The sequence below is a fragment of the Coturnix japonica genome, chromosome 3 (assembly GCF_001577835.2).
Source record: "Coturnix japonica isolate 7356 chromosome 3, Coturnix japonica 2.1, whole genome shotgun sequence".
NCBI classification, from domain to species: domain Eukaryota; kingdom Metazoa; phylum Chordata; class Aves; order Galliformes; family Phasianidae; genus Coturnix; species Coturnix japonica.
Window position 1 is genome coordinate 357,588 of NC_029518.1, and position 21,285 is coordinate 378,872.

At 43.3% G+C, this 21,285-nt stretch overlaps 3 protein-coding genes and 1 long non-coding RNA gene across 4 annotated transcripts in view; 3 read left to right on the top strand and 1 right to left on the bottom strand.

Annotated features, from left to right (window-relative positions):
- PPP3R1 (protein phosphatase 3 regulatory subunit B, alpha) overlaps window positions 1–13,929 on the top strand; it is a 28,853-nt gene extending 14,924 nt beyond the window's left edge. Inside the window, exons 2-6 of the mRNA XM_015856510.2 lie at window positions 4,028–4,067; window positions 8,978–9,154; window positions 9,988–10,047; window positions 10,548–10,732; window positions 11,697–13,929. Of these exons, the coding sequence (XP_015711996.1) occupies window positions 4,028–4,067; window positions 8,978–9,154; window positions 9,988–10,047; window positions 10,548–10,732; window positions 11,697–11,744 (510 nt within the window). The 3' untranslated portion in view covers window positions 11,745–13,929. The remainder of the gene's footprint in view (window positions 1–4,027; window positions 4,068–8,977; window positions 9,155–9,987; window positions 10,048–10,547; window positions 10,733–11,696) is intronic.
- LOC116653184 lies at window positions 1,224–2,806 on the top strand. The gene is made up of 2 exons (XR_004306648.1): window positions 1,224–1,939; window positions 2,341–2,806. It is a non-coding gene; the product is annotated as an uncharacterized LOC116653184 (long non-coding RNA).
- Window positions 13,930–14,707: 778 nt separating the features above from the next.
- On the bottom strand, window positions 14,708–16,801 carry PNO1 (partner of NOB1 homolog). Its single transcript, XM_015856507.1, has 7 exons — window positions 16,585–16,801; window positions 16,361–16,510; window positions 15,986–16,069; window positions 15,693–15,753; window positions 15,285–15,402; window positions 15,133–15,203; window positions 14,708–14,944 (listed from the first exon to the last, which is right to left on the bottom strand). The coding sequence occupies exons 1-7, from the start codon at window positions 16,753–16,755 to the stop codon at window positions 14,877–14,879; spliced, it is 723 nt and encodes a 240-aa protein (XP_015711993.1). The 5' UTR covers window positions 16,756–16,801; the 3' UTR covers window positions 14,708–14,876.
- Window positions 16,802–16,821: 20 nt separating this feature from the next.
- WDR92 (WD repeat domain 92) lies at window positions 16,822–20,812 on the top strand. Its single transcript, XM_015856506.2, has 8 exons — window positions 16,822–17,040; window positions 17,125–17,225; window positions 17,296–17,426; window positions 17,737–17,838; window positions 18,433–18,548; window positions 18,735–18,869; window positions 18,955–19,052; window positions 19,302–20,812. Exons 1-8 carry the CDS (start codon window positions 16,852–16,854, stop codon window positions 19,507–19,509), a joined length of 1,080 nt encoding a protein of 359 aa, XP_015711992.1. The 5' UTR covers window positions 16,822–16,851; the 3' UTR covers window positions 19,510–20,812.
- The last annotated feature ends 473 nt before the right edge of the window (window positions 20,813–21,285 follow it).

Below are 21,285 nucleotides of genomic sequence, written 5' to 3' on the forward strand. Positions count from 1 at the left end.
AACCTAAACTTACCTTGGCACAACTTGAGGCCGTTTCCCCCAGTCCTGTCACCAGTGAGAAGAGACTTGCCCCGCTCTCACTGTGAGCACCTTTCAGATACTGGAAGAGAGCGATAAGGTCTCCCCTCAGCCTCCTTTTCCTCAGACTAAACAGCCCCAGCTCCCTCAGTCTCTCCTCATAGGGTTGATTTTCTAAGCCCTTCATGAGCCTCATTGCCCTTCTCTGGATCTGCACCAGCACCTCCATGTCTTTCCTGTGCTGAGGTGCCCATAACTGAACATGGTACTTGAGATGAGGCCTCACCAATGCCAAGTACAGGAGCAGGATGACTTCCCTAGTCCTGCTCACCACACCATTCCTGATACAAGCCAGGATGCCGCTGGCCCTCTTGGCCACCTGGGCACACTGCTGGCTCATATTCAGCCAACTGTCCATCAGCACACCAAGGTCCCTTTCTGTCAGGCAGCTTTCCAGCCACTCCTCCCCAAGCCTGTAGGGATGCCTGGAGTTATTGTGACCAAAATGCTGGACCTGACGCTTGGCCCTATTGAAACTCATGCCATTAACCTTGGCCCATTGATCCAGCCTATCCAGGTCCCTCCGTAGTGCCCTTCTTCCCTCAGTTACATCAACACTCCCTCCCAACATAGTGTCGTCTGCAAACTTACTGAGGATGCTTGTAAGTGAAAAGAGTTGAACTCCAGCAGCATGGCAGTAATACCCAGGTGCAACTGAGGAAAGCATGTTTTATACTAGATATAAATGCCAAATAAATACATTGCAGAGCTCTGATGTTGTCCAAGAAGCTATATGTCACTCATTTCTAAATGTGCTAATATGGTGTATGTGGTAGGCTACTCACTTGTGTGAGGTATGCTAAATGTGGATCTGGCAGGAAATGCTCATACTATAATGTTTTTTTTTTCAAGTTGGCAATCGTAAAGTTTTGTCAGAATGTTGTTTCTCTACACATATGTAAGTCACCTCTGCATCAGAGATGAAGTATCATAGAATCACAGAATGGCCTGGGTTGAAAAGGACCACAATGATCATCCAACCCCCTGCTATGTGCAGGGTCGCCAACCACCATCCCAGGCTGCCCAGAGCCACATCCAGCCTGGCCTTGAATGCCTGCAGGGATGGGGCATCCACAGCCTCCTTGGGCAACCTGTTCTAGTGCATCACCACCCTCTGTGTAAAAAACTTGCTCCTAGAGCTAAACCTCCCCTGTCTCAGTTTAAAATCATTCCCCCTTGTCCTATTGCTGTCTACCCTTGTAAACAACCGTTCCCCCTCCTGTTTATACACTCCCTTCAAATAGCTGCTTTTGGAGATTTTGTAGTAACTTTTCTCTTTATACCTGAGTACCATTATTTGAGAACTTTATAAAATAAACTCAATATGCTATTTCTTTGAGTGAGGTTTATCGTTAGAATTCTTTGGTGATCACCATCCTGTTAATACGTGCAATCAGAGTGATACTTTCCACCATTGTTTCTAGTACTACCTGACATTAAATCTTCTTGCACTAAGACTGTACCAGTGACAGTATGCACCCCTTCTCAAAAAGCCTTATTTGATACTTCCTGAAAAATGCCATCTCCCAAGACCAAATCATTAAACTTCCATCTCTGAGGAACACTTCTGTGCTTACCCAGGTCATAGGTGTGCTAGCAGGAATCTAAACCTTGGCATGAGTAGGGCACGAGTAGCTCGCACCTTTCTTCTTGCCAAAAAGGAAAATGAAAGATGAAGAAAATGCTTTAGAAGCTACTCCTGGGGAAATGAACACTCGGCCCATCCAGAACAGGTAACTGCTTGTTTGAATACCCCATTTAAATATAACAATAAATACTGTATAGACGGTAACTCTTGCACTGTCGCTTAAGAGGTTTTTCTTATTTCTTTTGCAGGGATTGCTGTCCCATTCCTAGATAGGTAAGTATTCTGAGCATTTCTTGTTAGCATTAACATTTTACAGAAAAACTAAGATGAAGTTTACTCTTTCTTTTACTCTCCAAATATTTTTGTGGACAACTTCATGTAGATGACTTGGCTATGGTTTAGTACGTGCATCTAGATGCCTAGTAAGAATATTCATAAACGTTGCGCTTAGTTGATAACTGTAGAAAATTATTCCTGTTTCCTTCTCAATTTTAGAAGCATTTTACCCTGCTTTAGCTAGTTTGAATTCAGTGGCCTGTGTTAGAAATTGATTTTGTCGCAGCGTCTCACCAAGTATATAAGTGCTGAGAATGGTCTTTTAATACAGTTTTGTTGTATATTTGTATGTGTATAAGCACACTGGTTTTAATTCAACTTTCTCCTTTAATTTGCAGCTTTCCAGTCTGGTGTTTTTCTTGCCTCTTCATGGCCTCGTGTCTTAAGAGCAGCCTAGCTGGATCCCTGGTTCCTGTTTCCTCCTGTTTCAGAATTCTGCTCTCCCCACGTTTTACATCCCATACCTTATATACCTTATACCATATACACACACTGGGCTTCTGCTGCTTTTTTTTAGTCTTCACTGGTTTTTCTGAGACTTTGGTTGAGTTCCGTCCAAGATTTTCCACTTGACACTGTTCTCCATTCCCAGCTGCAGTGAAGAAGGTTTCTTCTGTTGAACATGTCAGTCATGCTTTTTAGGCTTTGGGGAGATTGTCCCTGTCTGTTTCTTTTCTGCTACTTTGAATCCCTGTAAGAAGAATTTGGGGAAGAAGTTACAGTTATTTTTGTAGCTCTTCTCATAAAGCAAGCGTGGTAACTTCTGTAAAGAGATCTTGTGGATTATTGGGGGGGGGGGGGGGATAAGAATAATGAACATATGTATCTTCTGGATGTCAAGAAAAAAAGCAAAGCACACCCACACTCACCCCAACACTTCTCAGAGCACTTAAATTCATGAGATATTCGTTCTGCCCCTTTCTGTCCTTATTAGGAAATGCAGTCGCATGCTTCCAGTCTAAATGGCCTCCTTTTTTCTTCTGTCAAGTGATCTCTGTCCATGTGCAACTTGCATAATTCTGAGGACTTACTCTGTGCCAGTGCTCAGCTGTGGAATCCCTTATGCTCCACACCGTAAGAGGACCTCTTATGAACAGAATGTGTTGCAGATTCAACTATGTTTTTTTTTCTTCTATAAAACATTCAGAAATACCTTTTGAGAAGGTTTGGTTGTGAACATCTTCGGTTATCTGGTCACTTCTTTGCTAACTGAATATAAATAAATATGAAGTGTGTGCATATTGCTCTCTGGCTCAAAGCAGGGCATTTGAGGAATGCCTTCGGAGTCCATGTTAAAGCAGTTGCAGATCTCTCTTAAGTTCTGCATGTGTCCATCTGATTTGTGTAAGTTCAAAGAGACCGCACCCCCATAGCTGTCGTTTCCCTTGCTGTGATTACTGTACTGCAACATGGATTTAAAATCTTAGCTTCTCGTTCAGCTACAGTGCAGGAGCATATTAAGGCAACACTTTGAACTGTGGTGCCTGAATTTGTGGACGTGTCAGCCACTCTTTTCCCATCATTCTTCCTGCGTCAAACCTTTGGGGAAGGGGAGAACATGCTGGGATTTTCTTTGCTAGTTAAATAAAGTTTCGTATGGTGAATCTTAAGGATATGTCTGTTCTTTTCAAACAAAATGATAAAGCAGCTTGTGTGCACTTGCAAAGCCTTGAAATTAACTTAAATCCTATCTCATCTTGAAAAGAAGCATCTGTATAATTTATAAATAATCGGTGACTTCTGTTTTTGCAATACTGAATTGACGTTACTAATCCATATCATGTGGCCGCCTGATATTTCCATGGGAATTGTCATCAGAGGAGACCTCTCGGTGGTTTTATATTACTTTGTGTGCTTTGGTAACAGAACTTTCCAAGTAAAATACTGTTGTAGATTGTTTAAAAAAATACTGGATTAAATTAATGGATAAAAGCTATTGTTTGAGATCTTAACAATGCTGGGACTTAAAATAATTGCTCCGAGTTAACCTGGGAATAATTATCTTTGTTCTTCTTTGTGTTACAGGGAAATGAGGCAAGCTACCCTTTGGAAATGTGCTCGCACTGTAAGTTTTTTAATGTCTCTTGTGTTGATAGAGGTTAATCTTATTTGGAGATAGTATACAACTTTCCACGTAGGAATTTACTGAATTTGCTGCTTGAAAAGTTACTCGGTTTATGTAATAACTCAAAAAAACCTGGAAGATTGCCCTTGAAAAACGTAGGCTTTTTTTCTGCTGGACTCATTTTTATTCTTCAGTTTTTCCATTAAAGCTATCAGAAGTCTGCTTCATCTTTCAGTGTCTGTGCAGTTAAGTGTTACAACTTAGTACAAGCAGTCAGGCTTTTCTCGCAGTCCTAATGCCAGTTCCTCAGGGATGTGGAACAGCTTGTGGTGCAGGATGTGCTATCTCAGGAGCTAAGTATATTGCCCAAGCTGTCTTGGCACCCTGGGACTAAAGAGAAGTCAAGGCTGAAAGAGAATTTTTTTCCCCATCTCCTTCCTGTGTATGCTTGCAGCAGGCATAGGTGAGAAGCCACTAAGTTGGTGTTACTTGCTTTTGGGCATGTGAGTTTAAAATTGTTCTGTCTCATACATTTAGGCTATGCTATGAAAATACTGGCCTATTTCTTGCTTAAAACCAACCCAAGAAAGCATTGTCCTATGAAGTGTCCCTGTGGTATTATGCCGGATGTGCTTCTTTGTAACTACTTTATTTTTTTCCTTGGTCATTTTCTTCAGCACTAAATCATGCAGAGAGCTGTGTGTGTGTGCATAGACTGCTAACTAAAGTTACCATTCTTCAGCTCCTATGTTCTTGCTGTTGAACAGGATAATAAATCCTTCAAAACAAGGGCTGCCTTCTTGACTGCTTTCACAGTGCTGGGCATACCTGATCTGCAGTGCTCATCAACAGTCCAACAGTAACTCGGAAGCAAATGAAGAGGGATCTTCATTTCTAAATGTTGTTAAGAGAATTCAGGCTTTTGCTAGTAATTGGCAAGTCCTCTATGCCACATTAAGTAGTCATCAGCTAGCAAAGACCTACGTGTGAGAAGCATCTTACACCCTTCAGTAAAGCATTACATTGCTGCCTTATGCTCTCAATACGTGTTGTTAAATTCAGGTATGTGGGTAGATTTTCACAGTCACTGAAGACATTAGCAGCCTTTTTCTAAATCACACATATGTGTTCTTATGCTACTGCTCCCCTGGTCAGAGTTTCCTTAGGGTTGAGTTGGTTTCTGAAGACTGTTTTATTCACTAGCTGTATCTCTGCCTGTGTTGTAAGCAGCAGGTTGGTATTTTAAACTTCTGATTCTAGGACAAGCTGTTCTTATTTGCAGCAGCTGTGAACCTGAAGGTTCATTATTGAGCTTGTTTGCCCCTTTTTATTGCAGAGAAGAAGAGTTATAGGGAAGATGTAGTTATCATAGATGCCCCTTTTCTTGACTGTAACTGGTCACACTGGGATAGTTGCGCTGCATGCCAGAATAACGAGGGGGATGTCAGGGTTTTGGGGTGGCACAGGGATGCTCCTGCAGCACATCTGTGAGCGACTCTGCTAGGAAGGCATTCACCTCATTCTTCAGATGCTGTGTGTACGTGCTGCTTCCAAGCAGCTGTCAGCTGACCAGATGAAAGCTTTGCAGGGAAGACCAGAAGGTGTTTTTTAGAGATCATTTGATAAGGATTTTGAATGGTTAGACTTGATTGTTAGGCAACTGGTGATTAGTAATAACAAGTCTATGGTGGTGTGTGGTCATAGCCCTCCCCAGCGCTGCACTAACTGCAGTTTTTCTGTTTTGCAATTTGACATTATAGAAAGCAAATTCAGGGTGTTATGTATGGGAAGCACACCATTAACAAGTCAGCAGCATTTCTTTATCTCTGCCTTTCATTTCCAGTGTGTGAATAAGCATTGTCAAATTCCCTCAAATGTATACCATTTTTTCCTCAGAAGAAAAACTAACCATAACAAAAAAGGCTGTAAAGAAGATCATGTTTTATACCTATATCTTGGTTCTAGGTTACGGAGACTCGTATCTTTTCTAAGTTAGGAAATTGTAATTGACATATCTGAAGTCATGAAGAGGATTAGACCAGCTGTGTGTAAGCATATACAAGACAAGTGGCTGAATGTGTCCTCAAGGGCGTCATCTTTTTGAAATGTGATCCCCAAGACTGACATGGCAGTCTTGGGTGCTACTCTGAAACATTATATTCATGCAGCAGAGCAGGCTGCGGAGAGACCTTCAGCTAAAGCTCTTGCCTCTATTTTATTTTGAGACCTCTGCAGTCCATTCTTATGGAAAACGGGTGTTCTGTCTGGAAATGTAACATTTCAGAGCATGTTTTCTTTACCAGAAGTTGCTTTTTTTCTGATGCCTTCATATCCTAGCTTATACAGTTGTTTTTTAAGCATAGGTTAGACTTGCAGCCACCACATTTACTGATCTGTTTTTGGTTAGCTACAGCTTTGAGCCAGTATTTGAATAAGGTCTGAAAAGCCAGTCTTTGAAATACATCTTAGAACATTTAGATAAACAGACTTCAGAAGTGCTCAGTGCTGGGAAATGCAGTTTCTCTGAGGTCAGTACACTGTGCAGGTGCCTGTGTAAGTATTGTGTATTCAACAACAGTGAAGGGATGGCATGACTGAATATGAAAGCAATTAGAGATCTGTATTCCTGAGGTGTTCTTTTACTTGCAGCTTCATCTTGCTAGCAAACGAAGCGTGCGTGTGCACTTCTCACTGTAAAACAACTTTTGTTCTTTAAGCAAGAGTACGTTGCACCTGAGACTTGCTTTTAGTGAAGCTTTAGGAGCTGCCAACTGAGTGCTCTTTATAATACTGCCTCTGAGCATCAGCAATGTGAGTAACAGCTTGAAACAGACTTTGGAAAACAAACACATACGAACACACGTGAATCATCCTTCCCAGTGTTCTGTGTTGGGGAGAAGCGTTACATTCAGTGGTATGTATGAAGGTACCAGCACATTTCTGGATTCAGGATAAGAAGCAAGTCTGGTTGGCTCTGGAATCTTAATGCTAAGATATAAGAGTCATACTAAAAATATATATTCTCTTTTTTATTTATTCTTTACTAGAAGAGTGGTTAGGTCCTGGAACAGGCTGCCCAGTGAGGTTGTGGTTGCCCCGTCCTTGGAGGTGTTCAAGGCCAGGTTGGACGGGGCCCTGGGCAACCTGATCTAGTAAAGGTGTATGTTTGGTGGCCCTGCCAGGCAGGGGGGTTGGAACTACATGATCCTTGAGGTCCCTTCCAACCCGAGTAATTCTGTGATTCTGTGATTCTGTGATTTGAAAATACTGTTGTTTAGTTGCAAGGTGAAAGGAATTCAAAGTGGATTACGAGACAGACAAAAGTAATGTTATGCTTTAAAACAGAATGATTTGATGTTCTTAGCAAACTGCCAGCAAAGCCTTCTCAAGAAAATCACTTAGCAGGTATTATTTCTGCCAGTTAGTCCTTCTGTAAGGCGTAAGTGATAAGCTGATGGGATGCTTGGCTGCTTGAAAGTAAACGCAGAGCCTTACATCAGCTGGGGAGCAGGGCACAAAAAAGGCAAACTTGAGCATGAGGTTAGAGGAGCACTGGCTGCAGCCAGAGCTCGAGGGAGCTCAGACCACTGCGATGAGTCACAGGCAAGCTCAGCTTCAAGTGATGTAAACAAAGCTTGATCCTCCTTATTTTGCTCGGTTACAGTATCACCCTGTTTACACTAATGTGGACTTGGACCTCCTTGGATTGCCCAGTGTTTTCTTCTGTATCCTGAGCCTGAGTGCTGTAAAATGCTGCCTACTGCTGCCACCATCAGTCCTTCTGGTTCAAATACCTTTGCTGTACCTGCATTATCCTGAGCCTTTCAGCTGCAGGATGTTTGTGTGAGCATTAGGTTGCCTATAAGGAGATGTTAGAGAAGGAAAGAAATTTTTGCTTACTTATTGATTTTTCAGCCTCTGATAACTTCTGTCAATCCTTGTTGATGGCTGTGTGAAGTTATAGGAAGTCAGCCTTCTGCTAAATGGTGAAGGAAAAGCAGTCTGGTAAGAAGGAAAACACGTAGGTGGTGATTGTTGTGTACGTTTATAGAGGGAATCTGAACAAAAAATTAGGGGATAGTATTGGAATTTGCTCTTATGCATAAATGTTGAATTTTCCCTTAAAAGCCAAGGAAACAAAACCCTTAAGTAGCCCAGCAGGAGAAAACTGTCATAACTGATGACTGAACTGAAGGGAGAAAGGATGGACAAAAACTCTTCATGTTGTGAGCTCAACTTAGAGCACACTCAGGACTCATTGCAGGTTTCATTCTTTATGCTTATATACTTGTGAGGACTGCGGGCTGTTTTGATTTTCTCCATTGGGATTTTGTGAAATTACAGGAGTGTAAAGCATTTGAGGTTGCTTAAGAAGCAAGTCTTCCAGTTTTAGTCAGCGCTATCCTTTCCCATCATGATCAGAAGTGAGATTTCACTAGTCTGCTAAGAGAGGGTCGGTGCATTATAGACATCATAGGTAATACCTTCTGTTTGCTCTTTAATATTGATATGTCAGTCCAATGGAAACATAATGCTGGCTACTAAGAATATTCAGGTTCTTTTTTTTTTCAGTTTCTAAATACCTGGCACTCATAAGAGCTGCCTGCCTTAGAATGAGCTTAAGTATATTCAATCCTTCAGAATGCTCTGTCAGCACGTGGCATTCAGTGAGTCACAGGGCTGACTGACTGTGCTATGGCTGCGGCAGGGAGGAAAAAAGGTAAGGTTTGATTAAAATGAGAGGCTTGTATTTGTCTTCAGAGATTGACGTTATCTTCATAACCCTCCTCAAAAACATTAAGTAGTTGTAATGCTATAGGAGGGATACTGGTCAGAGAGCAGTTTAACTGCCAGATGGGTTACTTGGAAGCCTTACTGAGAATAGGTGTTTTGTTTTTCTTTCCTTTCAGTTGATGCTGATGAGATTAAACGGCTAGGAAAGAGATTTAAGAAGCTTGATTTGGACAACTCTGGTTCTTTGAGTGTGGAAGAGTTCATGTCTTTACCTGAACTGCAACAGAACCCGTTGGTACAGCGAGTAATAGATATATTTGACACAGATGGCAATGGAGAAGTGGACTTCAAAGGTAAGATGCAGTGCGTTATGAAAAGCGGTGGCATTTTATCAGAATTGCTGGAGCCTTAGGAACTAGATGCACATTCAGTTGAAAAAGGGTGGGTGAAAACAACTTGTTAATTAGAATAATAAAATAATTCCACTAGGAATTAATACCTAGGTCCACGTTTTTCTGTTGACATCTCCTTTATGGGAGTTGTCTTTTTAATGGTTTCAGGTGGACGCTGCCTGTGAAAAACAAATGTTTTCACTTTAAGTCAAATAATGTTTCTTAAGTATTTCTTTAAATAGATTAGCAGGTCAGAAGTCTTCATTTCTACTTTGTCAACAGTCTCTGACTCTCAGAAGTGGCAACATCTAACATCTGTTTGAGCTAATACAGAGCTCTCTTACAGCTCATCGCTAGAAAAGGTTGTTCATATGTTCTTTTTGCTTTCATTTGGAGAATGTTAATGTCTCCCTTCTATTAACAGAGATGACATCTAAAATGTTAATGAACGTGGAAAAAGCTGCTAAAGCCAAAGTGGTGGACTTTACAAACCCACTTCTAAAGGGAGAGTTATAGTGTAACTGAAACAATGACTCCTTGTGGCTTTTTCCTTTGTATCCATTCCCAAGTGCTGTGTGTTACTGTCCAAAATCCCCTTGTGAAAGAGAGGCAGTAAGGAAAGATCATGCTTTGCTGTGTGTGATGATGAGCTGTGATTAACAGAACTATCAAGAGCTGCTTCTCTTGGGTGGGAGCAGGAAGTTGTCAATATCAGTTCTGCGTAGTGAAGTTTTCTGTGGTTTATTTAAAAATACACCGCTTTTTAGACATGATTTTTCTGTACTGTATTTTAGAATTCATAGAAGGAGTCTCCCAGTTCAGCGTCAAAGGAGATAAGGAACAGAAGTTGAGGTGTAAGTATTTTGATTTCTTTTTTTCCTAAGCAAAATGTGACTCCTCCCAAATTTTCCTCTTGTTTGGTAACACTGAGAAAACAGGAAGGCCGGATCCTTCTTCAAAGTGGTAAACCACTGCGGTGGTTGTGGAGTTCTTGGTCACTTCTTCATTAGCGTGAAGCATTTGGCAGCTTTCTCTTCCGCGGGGAGGGCTCAGGATGTTGAGTTTCCCATAAAAAAAAAGAAGTCACAAAACCATTTAAGGACTCACAGACCTGTTAGCAGTGTGCTGTATTTCAGGGGAGCTTAAAAGAACAAAGGGTTTCTGGTAGTTTGGTAGAACGGCACTAAGTTCATCTCGTTTGAGAGCTGCATCTCAGGAACTCGTGACCCGACCTTCGGTGTGAGGAGGGGATGGGTTCACTCATGGATGCAGCCTGAATACATGAATCTGTATTGCTCTCCTCCGACCTCATTGGTTGCTGAGAGTTTTTTTCTTGTCTGTTTTATTTCCTCAGTTGCTTTTCGCATCTACGATATGGACAAAGATGGTTATATCTCCAATGGGGAGCTCTTCCAGGTGCTGAAGATGATGGTGGGGAACAATCTCAAAGACACTCAGTTACAGCAAATTGTAGATAAAACCATAATTAATGCAGATAAGGATGGTGATGGAAGAATATCCTTTGAAGAATTCTGTGCTGTAAGTAACCTCTCAGGAAAACTCAGTTCAGTATGATGGACTGAACACAGGACCAGACCTTAATGCTTATGAATATGGAGATAAATGCTAGCTTGGTATGAGGATAAATGTTGGATTCCAGTCTTCATGCTAATGTGTGTTGTTCTCACAGTCTCTAGCTGCTTTACAGAATAGACTGAGTGAAAAATAAGGACAGTGGGCAAGCATACTCAGTCTGCTGAATGAAAAAATGCTTCAGATTACCTGGAAACTGTAAGAACAGTGTTTTATAGCAGGACTCTCTTTCAATCACACCTCTCAGAGGTGGTAGCTGGAGCTTTGTTCCACAGGGGTTAACTTCAGGTTAATCTCCCTGACTCTAAAGTAGGTGTCTGCTCCAAATCACTCCTTAGAAAGGTTTATCTTTCTGCAGGAAGAGAGCCTGGGGAGATTATCACCCTCTGCAGAAGACGGGGATTGTACAAAGGCCAGGATAGTGGGATTTGTGTCACTTATGGGGAGAGAAACCCCAGAGCGCTGCTCTTGAAGGACAAGCAGTTGAAAGGCACATACTGAGATTTGGTGAATGCTGCTTTGCTACGGCTCCTAACTTCCCCTTACAAAGATGCACAGCTTTAAATGGTGTTTTAGAAGACAGCATTTCAGCCAACACGTGGAAACAAAACACTGAGTCAGACCAGAAGATGAGGAGGAGGGAAGCCAAAGTGGTGTAACCTACACTGTTCTGCTGGGCCCCGATGGTGTGATTGGTGCCCTTGTAATTACTTTGGGTAACATCTGATTGATCTGCATAGCTCACTGCACTTGGGGAACGTGAATTAGATTGGAGAGGTTATATAGAAGAGGTTATATAGAAGTATAGCGGCTGTAAGAGGCACAGATATGTCTTCTGAATGCAGCATGCACTTTCTGTCTCGCTCACTTTCCCTTCTGACTTGCTTACAAGTGCTTGTTTTTCTCCCAGGTTGTAGGAGGCCTAGATATCCACAAAAAGATGGTGGTAGATGTGTGACTCTGTAGGGCACCACCCAACACTTTTGCTTTCTTCTCCATCTCTGAAGATCTGCTCAAGACGTCCAGCAATGCTCTCTGTGTATTTAAATGGAAGTATTTTTCTCTGTGAAGCCACATTTTCCAACATGAGCCTCATGAAGCCAACTAAGTGTTATTGAACTTTGATTCTCTCAATAACTCAGTGTAGCACTTTAAAGTCTGAAGGACAGCAAAGATGGAAAGAGCATATCAGTGTGGTGGAGAAAGGGAAGGGGTTGGCTTTTTAATTTATTTTTCTTCATCTTTTATAACAAGGAAATATCTATCTATATATATATATGTGTGTGTGTATTTATATATAGATATATATGTAGCTTTCTATATGTAGTAGCTAGGTGGGCTTTAATTTAATATACTTGATTCAGAAACGAAAACTAGAGTACAAAGTGCCAAGCAGAATATTAACAGTTCAATATATGGGTATACATCCTTACTTTTATTTCACACAGTTTTATATATATAGTAGAAGAATGTAAAATTGTAACTGGGTGTTAGGTCAACTCTTCTCCTTTTCCTGTGACTGTTCAGATGTTTCTATATATTGACTGGCTGACAAAGCATCGCTTCTTATTAATTTACCTTAATGACATGTTTTGTAACACAGGAGACTAAGTTTATTTATACCTGTTAATATATTACCAGGGACTGTGTCTCTTTGCTAAATAACTTAATACAGTTCTACTTCGTATAGTTTAATGCTACTGCCAAGAACCAGCCCTCGTGTGCACATAGTAACTGCAGAATGCTTCGATGGCTACTAGATTTTGTCACCTACCATATAGGGGTGGTCACAGCTGTCCCAAAGTTAACGCTCATCTGCTGTTTTGGATTCATTTTAGATACGGCTACTCGAGGTGTCAGACACATTCACAACCTTCTCTCGTGCTCACCTTAATGAAATTAGGAGCTGTGTAGCCACAGGTCCCCATCTACTTATTTTATACAGTAGGTAGATTATAAAGTGTTCTTGCCATTTAAATTCTCTCATTTCAACTGTGATAGTTTCCCCCTCTGCATTTAAAGAATATTACAGGTAGCATAAATAACTGGTAATATTATATATATATATATATATTTATATATATGTATATAGGATTCATACGGGGGAAAATCTTGTTAACCTACGCCACAGAGGAGGAAAACTTCACACTCTCTAAATTGATACCTCTTGCAGTTCTCCAGTCCTTTGCCTGGAGAACGTTTTCTTTTCTAGATTTGTCCATATCATGATTTGTACCGGATGGGAACTTGATATATTTGTGTGATATAAAAGTAGCGAGCCACGTTTTACAAACTTTCTATCATCCCTTCCCTTTTCTGCAATGGTACTTATTGGCTGGAAGAAAAAAAAAAACCAACCATTTGCTAGATTTTTTAGGACAGCACATCTTTCCTGTATAGTAGTTTTTCTATTGAAAAAAAGAATTGTTTTATAATCAGCATTGGAAAGCGCAGGTTGTCTGAATCTACTTCTATCGAGCACCTGTCTGCCATAGCTGTTCCTTCAACTGAGTGCTGCACATCCATGGGCTCTGTCTGTGAGAGAAATCCAGGTGCTTGGTGTCCTTGCATGACGTGAAGTTTTGCATGTAGATCGATTGGAAACGTTCCTCTTGTTTACATCATTTGCGTAATTTAAACGAATCATGTTGCCAAACTTTGGTAAATGTTAATGTTCAAAACAAAAATCTCCACTACCGTGTAACTTTCTTCCTCTGGATCAGTACGTGGCTTATATAATCCCAGCCAGTGGTTTTATCTGTTCCAGTGTCAACTGCCATGTGCTCTGCTTCGAGGGGGAACTGGTCTTTTGTGAATTATTTTTTTTGTACATAAGTATTTGTTACAGACATTTTAGCAAATGCTTTTCATTTCTCTTACTGGCTTGTGCATATCTTGGCTGTTGTTAGAGAAGTTATTTAGTGCTACCGTTATTTCCTTCGGTGGGTTGGGGGGGTAGGTAATAAAGGGTGGATGGGAAGGGGAGGGATGAGGTTTTTCTTTTGTTTTTTTTTAGTTCGTGTGGGGAAAAAAAAAGATTTCTGTTGAATGTTTAGTTTTTCCTCTGCATGCTCCATCATATGTTGTGGGAACTATAAGAACCTTCATACTCTATGAATACGGAATAAAAGATTTGAACCTTGCTTTGGGTGCTTCACTACTTAGCGGGACGCTCTCAAGGCAAAGCAGAGACCTGTGCTGGTGCAGGAACTCCTTGTTGGTGAATGCCCTTCGCAGAAGCAGCCCAGGAGCTGTTTGCCATTGCTTTTCACATAGCCTGTTGATTCCTGCCCCCTAAAGGCAGCCCATGAAGGTGTGTGGGCCTCTGCAGCCCCGTGCTCAGGTCAGTATCAGCACACACCTGCTTTAGGAGGAAGATTAAATCACTTTCCTACATCCATGCCTCGCTTTCCCCTCTAGAGCTCACTGAGGTAACTGACATACCCAGTAGCACTGTGTAAGTGCACGGCTTTTTGTTGTTCAGTGAGCTCTAGAGGGGAAAGCGAGGCATGGACCAGAGCTGGCACATTCTTACCTGGAGGTTCTCAGCATCACTACCAGGCTGCCCTGCAGATCACTCATGAGAACAGGAATCCAGGTAAGCGCAGGTTCTAAAGCAAAGTGCAGATACACTGTTTAACTCTTGGCCTTCACACCGTGGTGCACTGCTGCAGTGTCAGACTCTCCCAGCAGCCTGCTCTTATGCTTGGCACTGCAATTGGTGCTTCATTTTTACACCCAGATGCTGACTGCTCTGTGGTAATGAACACGTAACACTGCTGACTGCTTTCAGCTCCAGACTTACAGGCTTTCTCAAGTCCTGTGAATGGTCTTGTATTGGATAATCAGAAAGTCAACTCTCAATCTTGCTTAGGCTCAAGAATAAAGCAAAATCAGGCACCCATATACTTCAGTATACCCTTTCATCATTTTTACAATAGCTTTTAATGGCTGTACAGAGGTTGTGTTCAATCAGACAGGATGCCTGCAGGATGCAGACTGCACAAACAGTCCCACTTTTCTTCTGTGCTTCCCATTCCAGCAGAAGGCCGAGTGCTTCCACAGCCGCAGTCTTTGGTAAAGCAGCACCTCAGAATCTTTCAGCTGCTCTGCTGGCCACAGCCCGAATATTGCCATAAACTTTGGATGGTGGACTTCCTGCAAGAGAAAGTATCTGTTAGTACGTGTGTTACAGACACGCTGTTCTGCTCTCATGTTTAAATCTGTGTCAGTGTGGGCAATTTGACCCTGGGTGAGACAGATGCTCAAAGCTTCATCTTATTGTGAGCATTGAGTCAGTCCCACTCACGGCACATATAACAGCAACAAGTGGCAACAGGACTCACCTAAAATGAGGTTGCAAATTGCCGTTCGTGCCATTTTAATGTTCTGAAAAGATCCTAAAATATGGATTTTCCTGTAAAAAGGAGTCAAAGCAATATTAGTTAATATAAGAAATGCAGCAATGATGACAGCTGATAAGGATGTCAGTACTTACGAGTCAGCAAGAACGATCCTCGTTCTCGTTACGTTTTCTATAGTGAATTTGGTTTTTCCACCTTTCCCCGCTATTCTCCCTATTGCTCTGGACAGGTGATCTCCCTTCAAAGGTTTGACTAAAACAAGAACAAAGTACTCAATCAATTACGCTGTGCTGCGTATCCTCCGTGACATTTCCTCTATTCAAACAAAGGGAAAAGCAGCAATTAACACATGTTGAAACACATCAGTTTTAGATGCTGCTCTCCTTGTGTCCAGCTCCAGGTTCTCCCCATAGACAGTTATGCCATGTATTGGCATCGGGGTTTTCCTGATCCCCAAAGTGACACACGTGGAAAAGAAGGAAAGAGCAAAGAAGTGCTCAGAAGTGAATGGCTGCTTGAGTAGCACAGCAGAAACTACTCACCATCCGTAACTTCAAATGATTCCAGGAAGAGATCATCTAATCTGATGAGAGCGAGAGCGTCCTGCAACATTCAGAGTCACCATCAGCCTGAGCACTGCAGCACTGTCACACACAAGTTCTTTACAGGCCCAAACAGATCAAATCAGTCACGTATCTCCATTTGACGCATCAAACATCAGTTTTAACTTCAAACATTAAAGAAAACCACCCTGAAGTTTTCTGTTTCTTGATGTCATGTCCAGAGTGCTTGAAGATATTGAGCAATAGCACAACCCGGCCGCTGGGAGACTCACCTCCACCTGGAAGCCGAGTATGAAGGCTTTGACAAAGTCAGCTGCTTTGGTCAGAGCACTGAGGTCTTTGGTCTCAGCACAGGTCTGCAGAACGAGAAGATACGTTTCTATGTTATCAGGCAAACGGAATCAGGACTTGGAAAGTCAGTGAGATAAAGGCTGGCTGTATAAAAGAAAGCCAAAGCCACGTTCGTGTAATGCCACCTCCGCATTGTGTTCTACTGAAAGCGCAGACCAGTAGTGTATGTTGTGCTTAAGACAACAGGCTGCCCAGAGAGCTGTGGGTGCCTTGGAGGTGCCCAAGGCCCGGTTGGGCGGGTTTCAATGAAACACGAGGGATGAGAGGAACGTGAGGACACACAGCACAGCGCTCACCTTGATCTCCACGTTCCTGGTCTTTAAGTTAAACCTGATCTGGAGCTGCAGGTGCTCCACGATGGGCGTGAATATCTTCATCCAGTTCTCCTTCAGCGGCGTGTACCTGTTGGCCGGTACCGGCACCTTCCTCACCTCCCCTTTCCCCACCTGCGGACAGATGGGCGCTGAGCGGACACGTGCAGCCCGTCCGCCCCATCCCTCCGCCTCGGCGCCGCGCTCACCCCCATGGCCGCGGCGGGCAGCGGTGGGAAGGCGGGTCTCTTGCTGGGCTGCGGCCCCGCCGCATCCACCGCCTCCATCGGCTCCGCAGCCGCCGCTCTCCGCTTCCTCCTGCCGCGCTTGGAAGCCACGCTGGTGAAGCCGCTCCCGTTCTCATCCGCTTCAGACTCCATAGCGTGGCCCTCCGCCGGAAAAGCCACCGCCACTTCCTGCCCGTCCCGCCGTCCCTTCCGCTTCCTGCGTTATCCGCGTCGCTGCCGTCGCTCGTTATGTCGGCGGCGGGGCTGGACCGGCCGCAGGTGGTGGTTCACGTGCAGCAGCCGCTGACTTACACCGTGTTCGACTGCAAGTGGGTGCCGCGCAGCGCCCGCCTGCTGTGCCTCGGCAGCGCCCCGCGAGGCACCGGCCTCATCCAGCTGTACGAGCTGCGAGCCGGGCGGCTGCTGCTGCTGAGCGAGGTGAGCGGGGCGATGCGGGGCGGCACCTCGTAGGCCGAGGGGTTTAACGCTTCATACGGTGCCGACCGTGTCCTTTATCTGCAGATCGAAAAGGCCAAACCGATAAAATGTGCCACCTTCGGGGCAGCCTCCCTGCAGCAACGGCACCTGGCGACAGGGGACTTCGCGGGATGCCTCAGCATCTGGTGGGTGTGTGATTCCTTACAGCGCTCCTGGCTACTGAAGGCAACGCTGTGTTATCTGTTTCTCACATAGGAACTTAGAAGCTCCTGAAGTCCCCGTGTACTCCGTGAAAGGTCACAAGGAAATCATTAACTGCATCGATGGGGTCGGAGGCCTCGGAATTGGGGAAGGTGCCCCAGAAATTGTGACAGGCAGCCGGGATGGTGAGTGGGAGAGAGCTGAGCTGCTCAGTGACATCCCTGAACTACAGGCTGTGGGCACCGAAATGGAGGGCGGCCCTTTGGGATGAGCCTCCTCTGCTTCCTTTGGGAGCTGGAGAGGAGGAACATAAAGCAGAACAAATACAAAATAGCAGCTAGACATCTTATACTTTCCCTGTGCTTTTCTGTTTGTATTATGTTTCATTTCTTCCTATACACTGACATAGTCTGGAGGCGTCAGGCTGCCTTTCCCTGGGAAACCAAGAGTGGTGCATCAGTGCATCTGTAACACTGATGGCTTTGCTTTCCTTAGGAACTGTGAAGGTGTGGGACCCTCGGCAGAAGGAAACTCCTGTTGCCAACATGGAACCTGCGCAGGGAGAGAGCAAGAGGGACTGCTGGACGGTGGCCTTTGGTAACCAGTCTGATAACAGCCCCCTGTAATGTCACTGCGTGTTGACAGTAATCAAACCACTGAAGGCAGGGTTTGTTGTTCGGTGTTATCACATCTGTGTCTTTGCACTGTGTTTTAAAGGCTGTCTTTCCATCACGTTTGGTGGTAGTTGGCTCAGGCATTGTTTTCTTACCATCTCTGCTCAATCACTTCACAGACAAGCTTTATTCTTAGGCATTTTTACAGCCCTAGTGTGGGAATTGAACATTTCTATGTCTAGGAATGTAAAAGCAAAGAAACCACTTTGCCCTGGAGGGGTCTAACTGTGATTGTGCATGGAGAACCAATATCTGCTGATGACATTAAGACATTAATGTAAGAGACAATCCCCAGAGCTAACGAAAGACAGCAGAGATGCTTAACTTGTGCTCTTGAATTCAGGATGCTTGAGCCCAGGCCATGTCCATCCCAAACTCTGTGCTCTCAATTCATTAAATCCTACTATATGATGCTTTGCTGGCATAAATCTAAGTTGAAATTGCTGACTTAAGAGGTCTCAAATTTACAGCCTAAGAGGGGTTTCTGTGTTGTGATCAATTCTGTCTCTGTGTCCAGGCAATGCTTACAATCAAGAGGAACGTGTAGTATGTGCTGGATACGACAATGGGGACATTAAGTTGTTTGACTTAAAAGCCATGTCACTGCGATGGGAGACCAACATTAAGAACGGGGTAAGGTGCTGTGGAAGCAGGGCTTCATTCCAGCTGTGGTGTGTGTCTGTTTACAGGCAATCGCGTTATTGCCGAGTTGGTGAAGCTGTTGTAAGAATAACCAATGATTAGATACGTGTCTGCAAATCACACTCACAAATATATGCTTGTAGCAGTGGCTGAACGTATTGGTTTCACTCTTTGCAGGTTTGCAGTGTGGAGTTTGACAGGAAAGATGTGAACATGAACAAGCTGGTGGCCACGTCACTGGAGGGAAAATTCCATGTCTTCGATATGAGGACTCAGCACCCAACTAAAGGTTTTGCTTCTGTTTCAGAGAAGGTAATGGGGAGATGGATCATTCCTTTAGCAACATGTAGTACAGGAGTTTGTACAGAACTTTTGTCCAATGCTGGTTGTTTCCTAGGCACACAAATCCACCATCTGGCAGGTTCGGCACCTCCCGCAGAACAGGGATGTGTTTATGACGAGCGGAGGAGCTGGGAGCCTTCATCTCTGGAAATAGTAAGTGATCACTGTCTGCTCTATAACAGGGGAATAAGGAACCAAAACAACTGTTTATTGTTTAAAGAAAGAATCATTGTAAAGATGGTGCGTGGGGACTCACTTCCAAGCTCAGATATGATGGATATGATGGCTCGCTATTTTGAAGACATTTGTCTTATCTTGAGAACAGAGGAGACCTTTCTGTGCTGTCTTTTAAGAGCAGGATGAGATTCCTGTTTGTCTCAGTTTTCCTTTCCTTTCTGCCAGCGAGTACCCGGCTCAGCGCTCAAAGAAGGACTCGGAAGGAGCTGAGATGGGGGTGGCAGGTTCTGTCAGCCTCTTGCAGAACGTGACTCTGTCAACACAGCCCATTTCCAGCCTGGACTGGAGCCCCGACAAAAAGGGGCTGTGTGTTTGTGGTGCCTTTGACCAAACTGTGAGGGTACTGATAGTTACTAAGCTTAACAAAGTGTGACAGGAAAACTGGGATTGCTGATGAGAAAGCAATACAGTTTGACGTCTGTACATACGGGAGGGAGGGACCTATTGTCTTTAATCTAATTTCTCCCTTTTTAGAACTGGATTAAGGAAATAGAGACCAGATCTTTCTATTGAAAGTTGAGATACATGCACTTAAGAGTTGTTTGATGGTGCTGCAATGACTTGAAAAAGTTTCCAAGGCATAAAAGTTTTACCTTCTGGAAATGGGAATTTACATTAAAGTAAAGCGTGCCTTTCCATTAACACAACCCGTAACTTAAATCACAAGACTTGCTTGTGTTCAGTTTAACCACAGTGCAAATCCATTAATGCTTGTGGAATTGTTTGGCTGTTCTATATGTAGTGATGGCCATGTGCATTCATGCAGTGGAAAATACTACACACTCCCCCATATAAACTCTGTACTTACTGGATACGTGAGTTAGAATGTTGGTTAAAGTGACTGAGAGTTCTTTATTACACTATAGAAGCTACATTGAGTATTAAATATCCAGGTTTAATGGTGTGAAGTTGTTGAAGGTGGAATCCAAATTAAACTCTTGCACAAAATGCACTGTTTTATTCTTTTAGTTTGGTTTTGTAATAAGCTTTTTAAATGTTCTGTTGATTTTTGCATCTGTTTTTAACTTTGTATCCCACAAATAAAATTATTTGGGGCGTTGTTTTGATATGAATGAAGTATCTTATTGGGACACTTTGGCACTTAGAGAAGAAACGCACTCCCAAGAACAGCATGTAGTCCTTGGAAGGTCATCATCTTGCATCAGAAGCTACTACAGCTAATTCCCCTTTTAAAACGTATTCTGATGCTTTGGCAACCTCATAAGGGTTCAGTATTTTTTCAGAGCCAGCTGTGCCCTGCTTCTCAAGCCCAGAGTTCTGTGGAAGTCTGCTTTTAATAGACTGATGCTCAGCTATAGGCTGTCTTCAGATTCAGAGCCTCTTGTATCCTGCATTTGCCAAGAGGCAGTGGAGATGAAAGCGCAGTGACTGAGAGTAGCAAACCAGGAGGTATCTGAAATACGTGACAGCTTTTTGTGGTGGAAGTTTGCTTAAAGAAAGCCAAACAACAAACAACTGAGGTTTGTATATTTAAGGTTTAAGCTGTGATTTGGTTTGAATTTTAAGCAGAGCATCACAGGTGTTAACTGTGTATGGGAAGCCACAATACAGTGTCCTGTTGAAGTGGGTGAATTATCACCTGTTGCCTATTTTTTCCAGAGTTCAGCTATGATATGTCCTCTGTTTATTAATAAAGGCTTTTTTCCTCCTCTTCATTTTTTGTTACCTTCTGTGGAAGCTTTCTGAGTGTTTAGTGAGTATTTTGAGCCTGCGGTGCCATAAAGCCTCAGGTCCCCAGGCAGCCCTGCCACAACAATGAAAAATAACAATAAATTATAAGAACAGTTAATAAAATCAGTTCATTTGCATCTCATGCTAAACCTTTCATCTTCTGAGTCATCAATCTTCCCACAGAGCTGACAGAATTTCTGCTTCATGTTCCTTAGAGCTGTAGCACAAGCAGGCAGGATGGCAGACCCTTTCTGCTGCCTTGCAGACCTGTGGCATCTTCATATCCACCAGTGTTTTCTCTTCCTGACATTCCCATTCTTTTTCTCCCACATCCCGGGAGAATGTATAGCAAACCTAAGAGCAGCTGCATGGGATGAGACCCCTTCCAGCCCCCTTCCCTGCCTCTTTGGGGGATGTGTGCAGGTAAATAAATCTCTCCTCTAAATTGGATGTATTT

Coding starts and splice junctions, on each gene's coding strand:
- PNO1 (XM_015856507.1), bottom strand. CDS start 16,755: ATGGAGTCTGAAGCGGATGAGAACGGGAGCGGCTTCACCAGCGTGGCT. Junction 15,754..15,985: donor TACTCGGCTTCCAGGTGGAG/GTGAGTCTCCCA, acceptor TGAATGTTGCAG/GACGCTCTCGCTCTCATCAG. Junction 15,204..15,284: donor AGGATCGTTCTTGCTGACTC/GTAAGTACTGAC, acceptor TCCTTTTTACAG/GAAAATCCATATTTTAGGAT.
- WDR92 (XM_015856506.2), top strand. CDS start 16,852: ATGTCGGCGGCGGGGCTGGACCGGCCGCAGGTGGTGGTTCACGTGCAG. Junction 17,041..17,124: donor GGCTGCTGCTGCTGAGCGAG/GTGAGCGGGGCG, acceptor CTTTATCTGCAG/ATCGAAAAGGCCAAACCGAT. Junction 18,549..18,734: donor AGACCAACATTAAGAACGGG/GTAAGGTGCTGT, acceptor CACTCTTTGCAG/GTTTGCAGTGTGGAGTTTGA.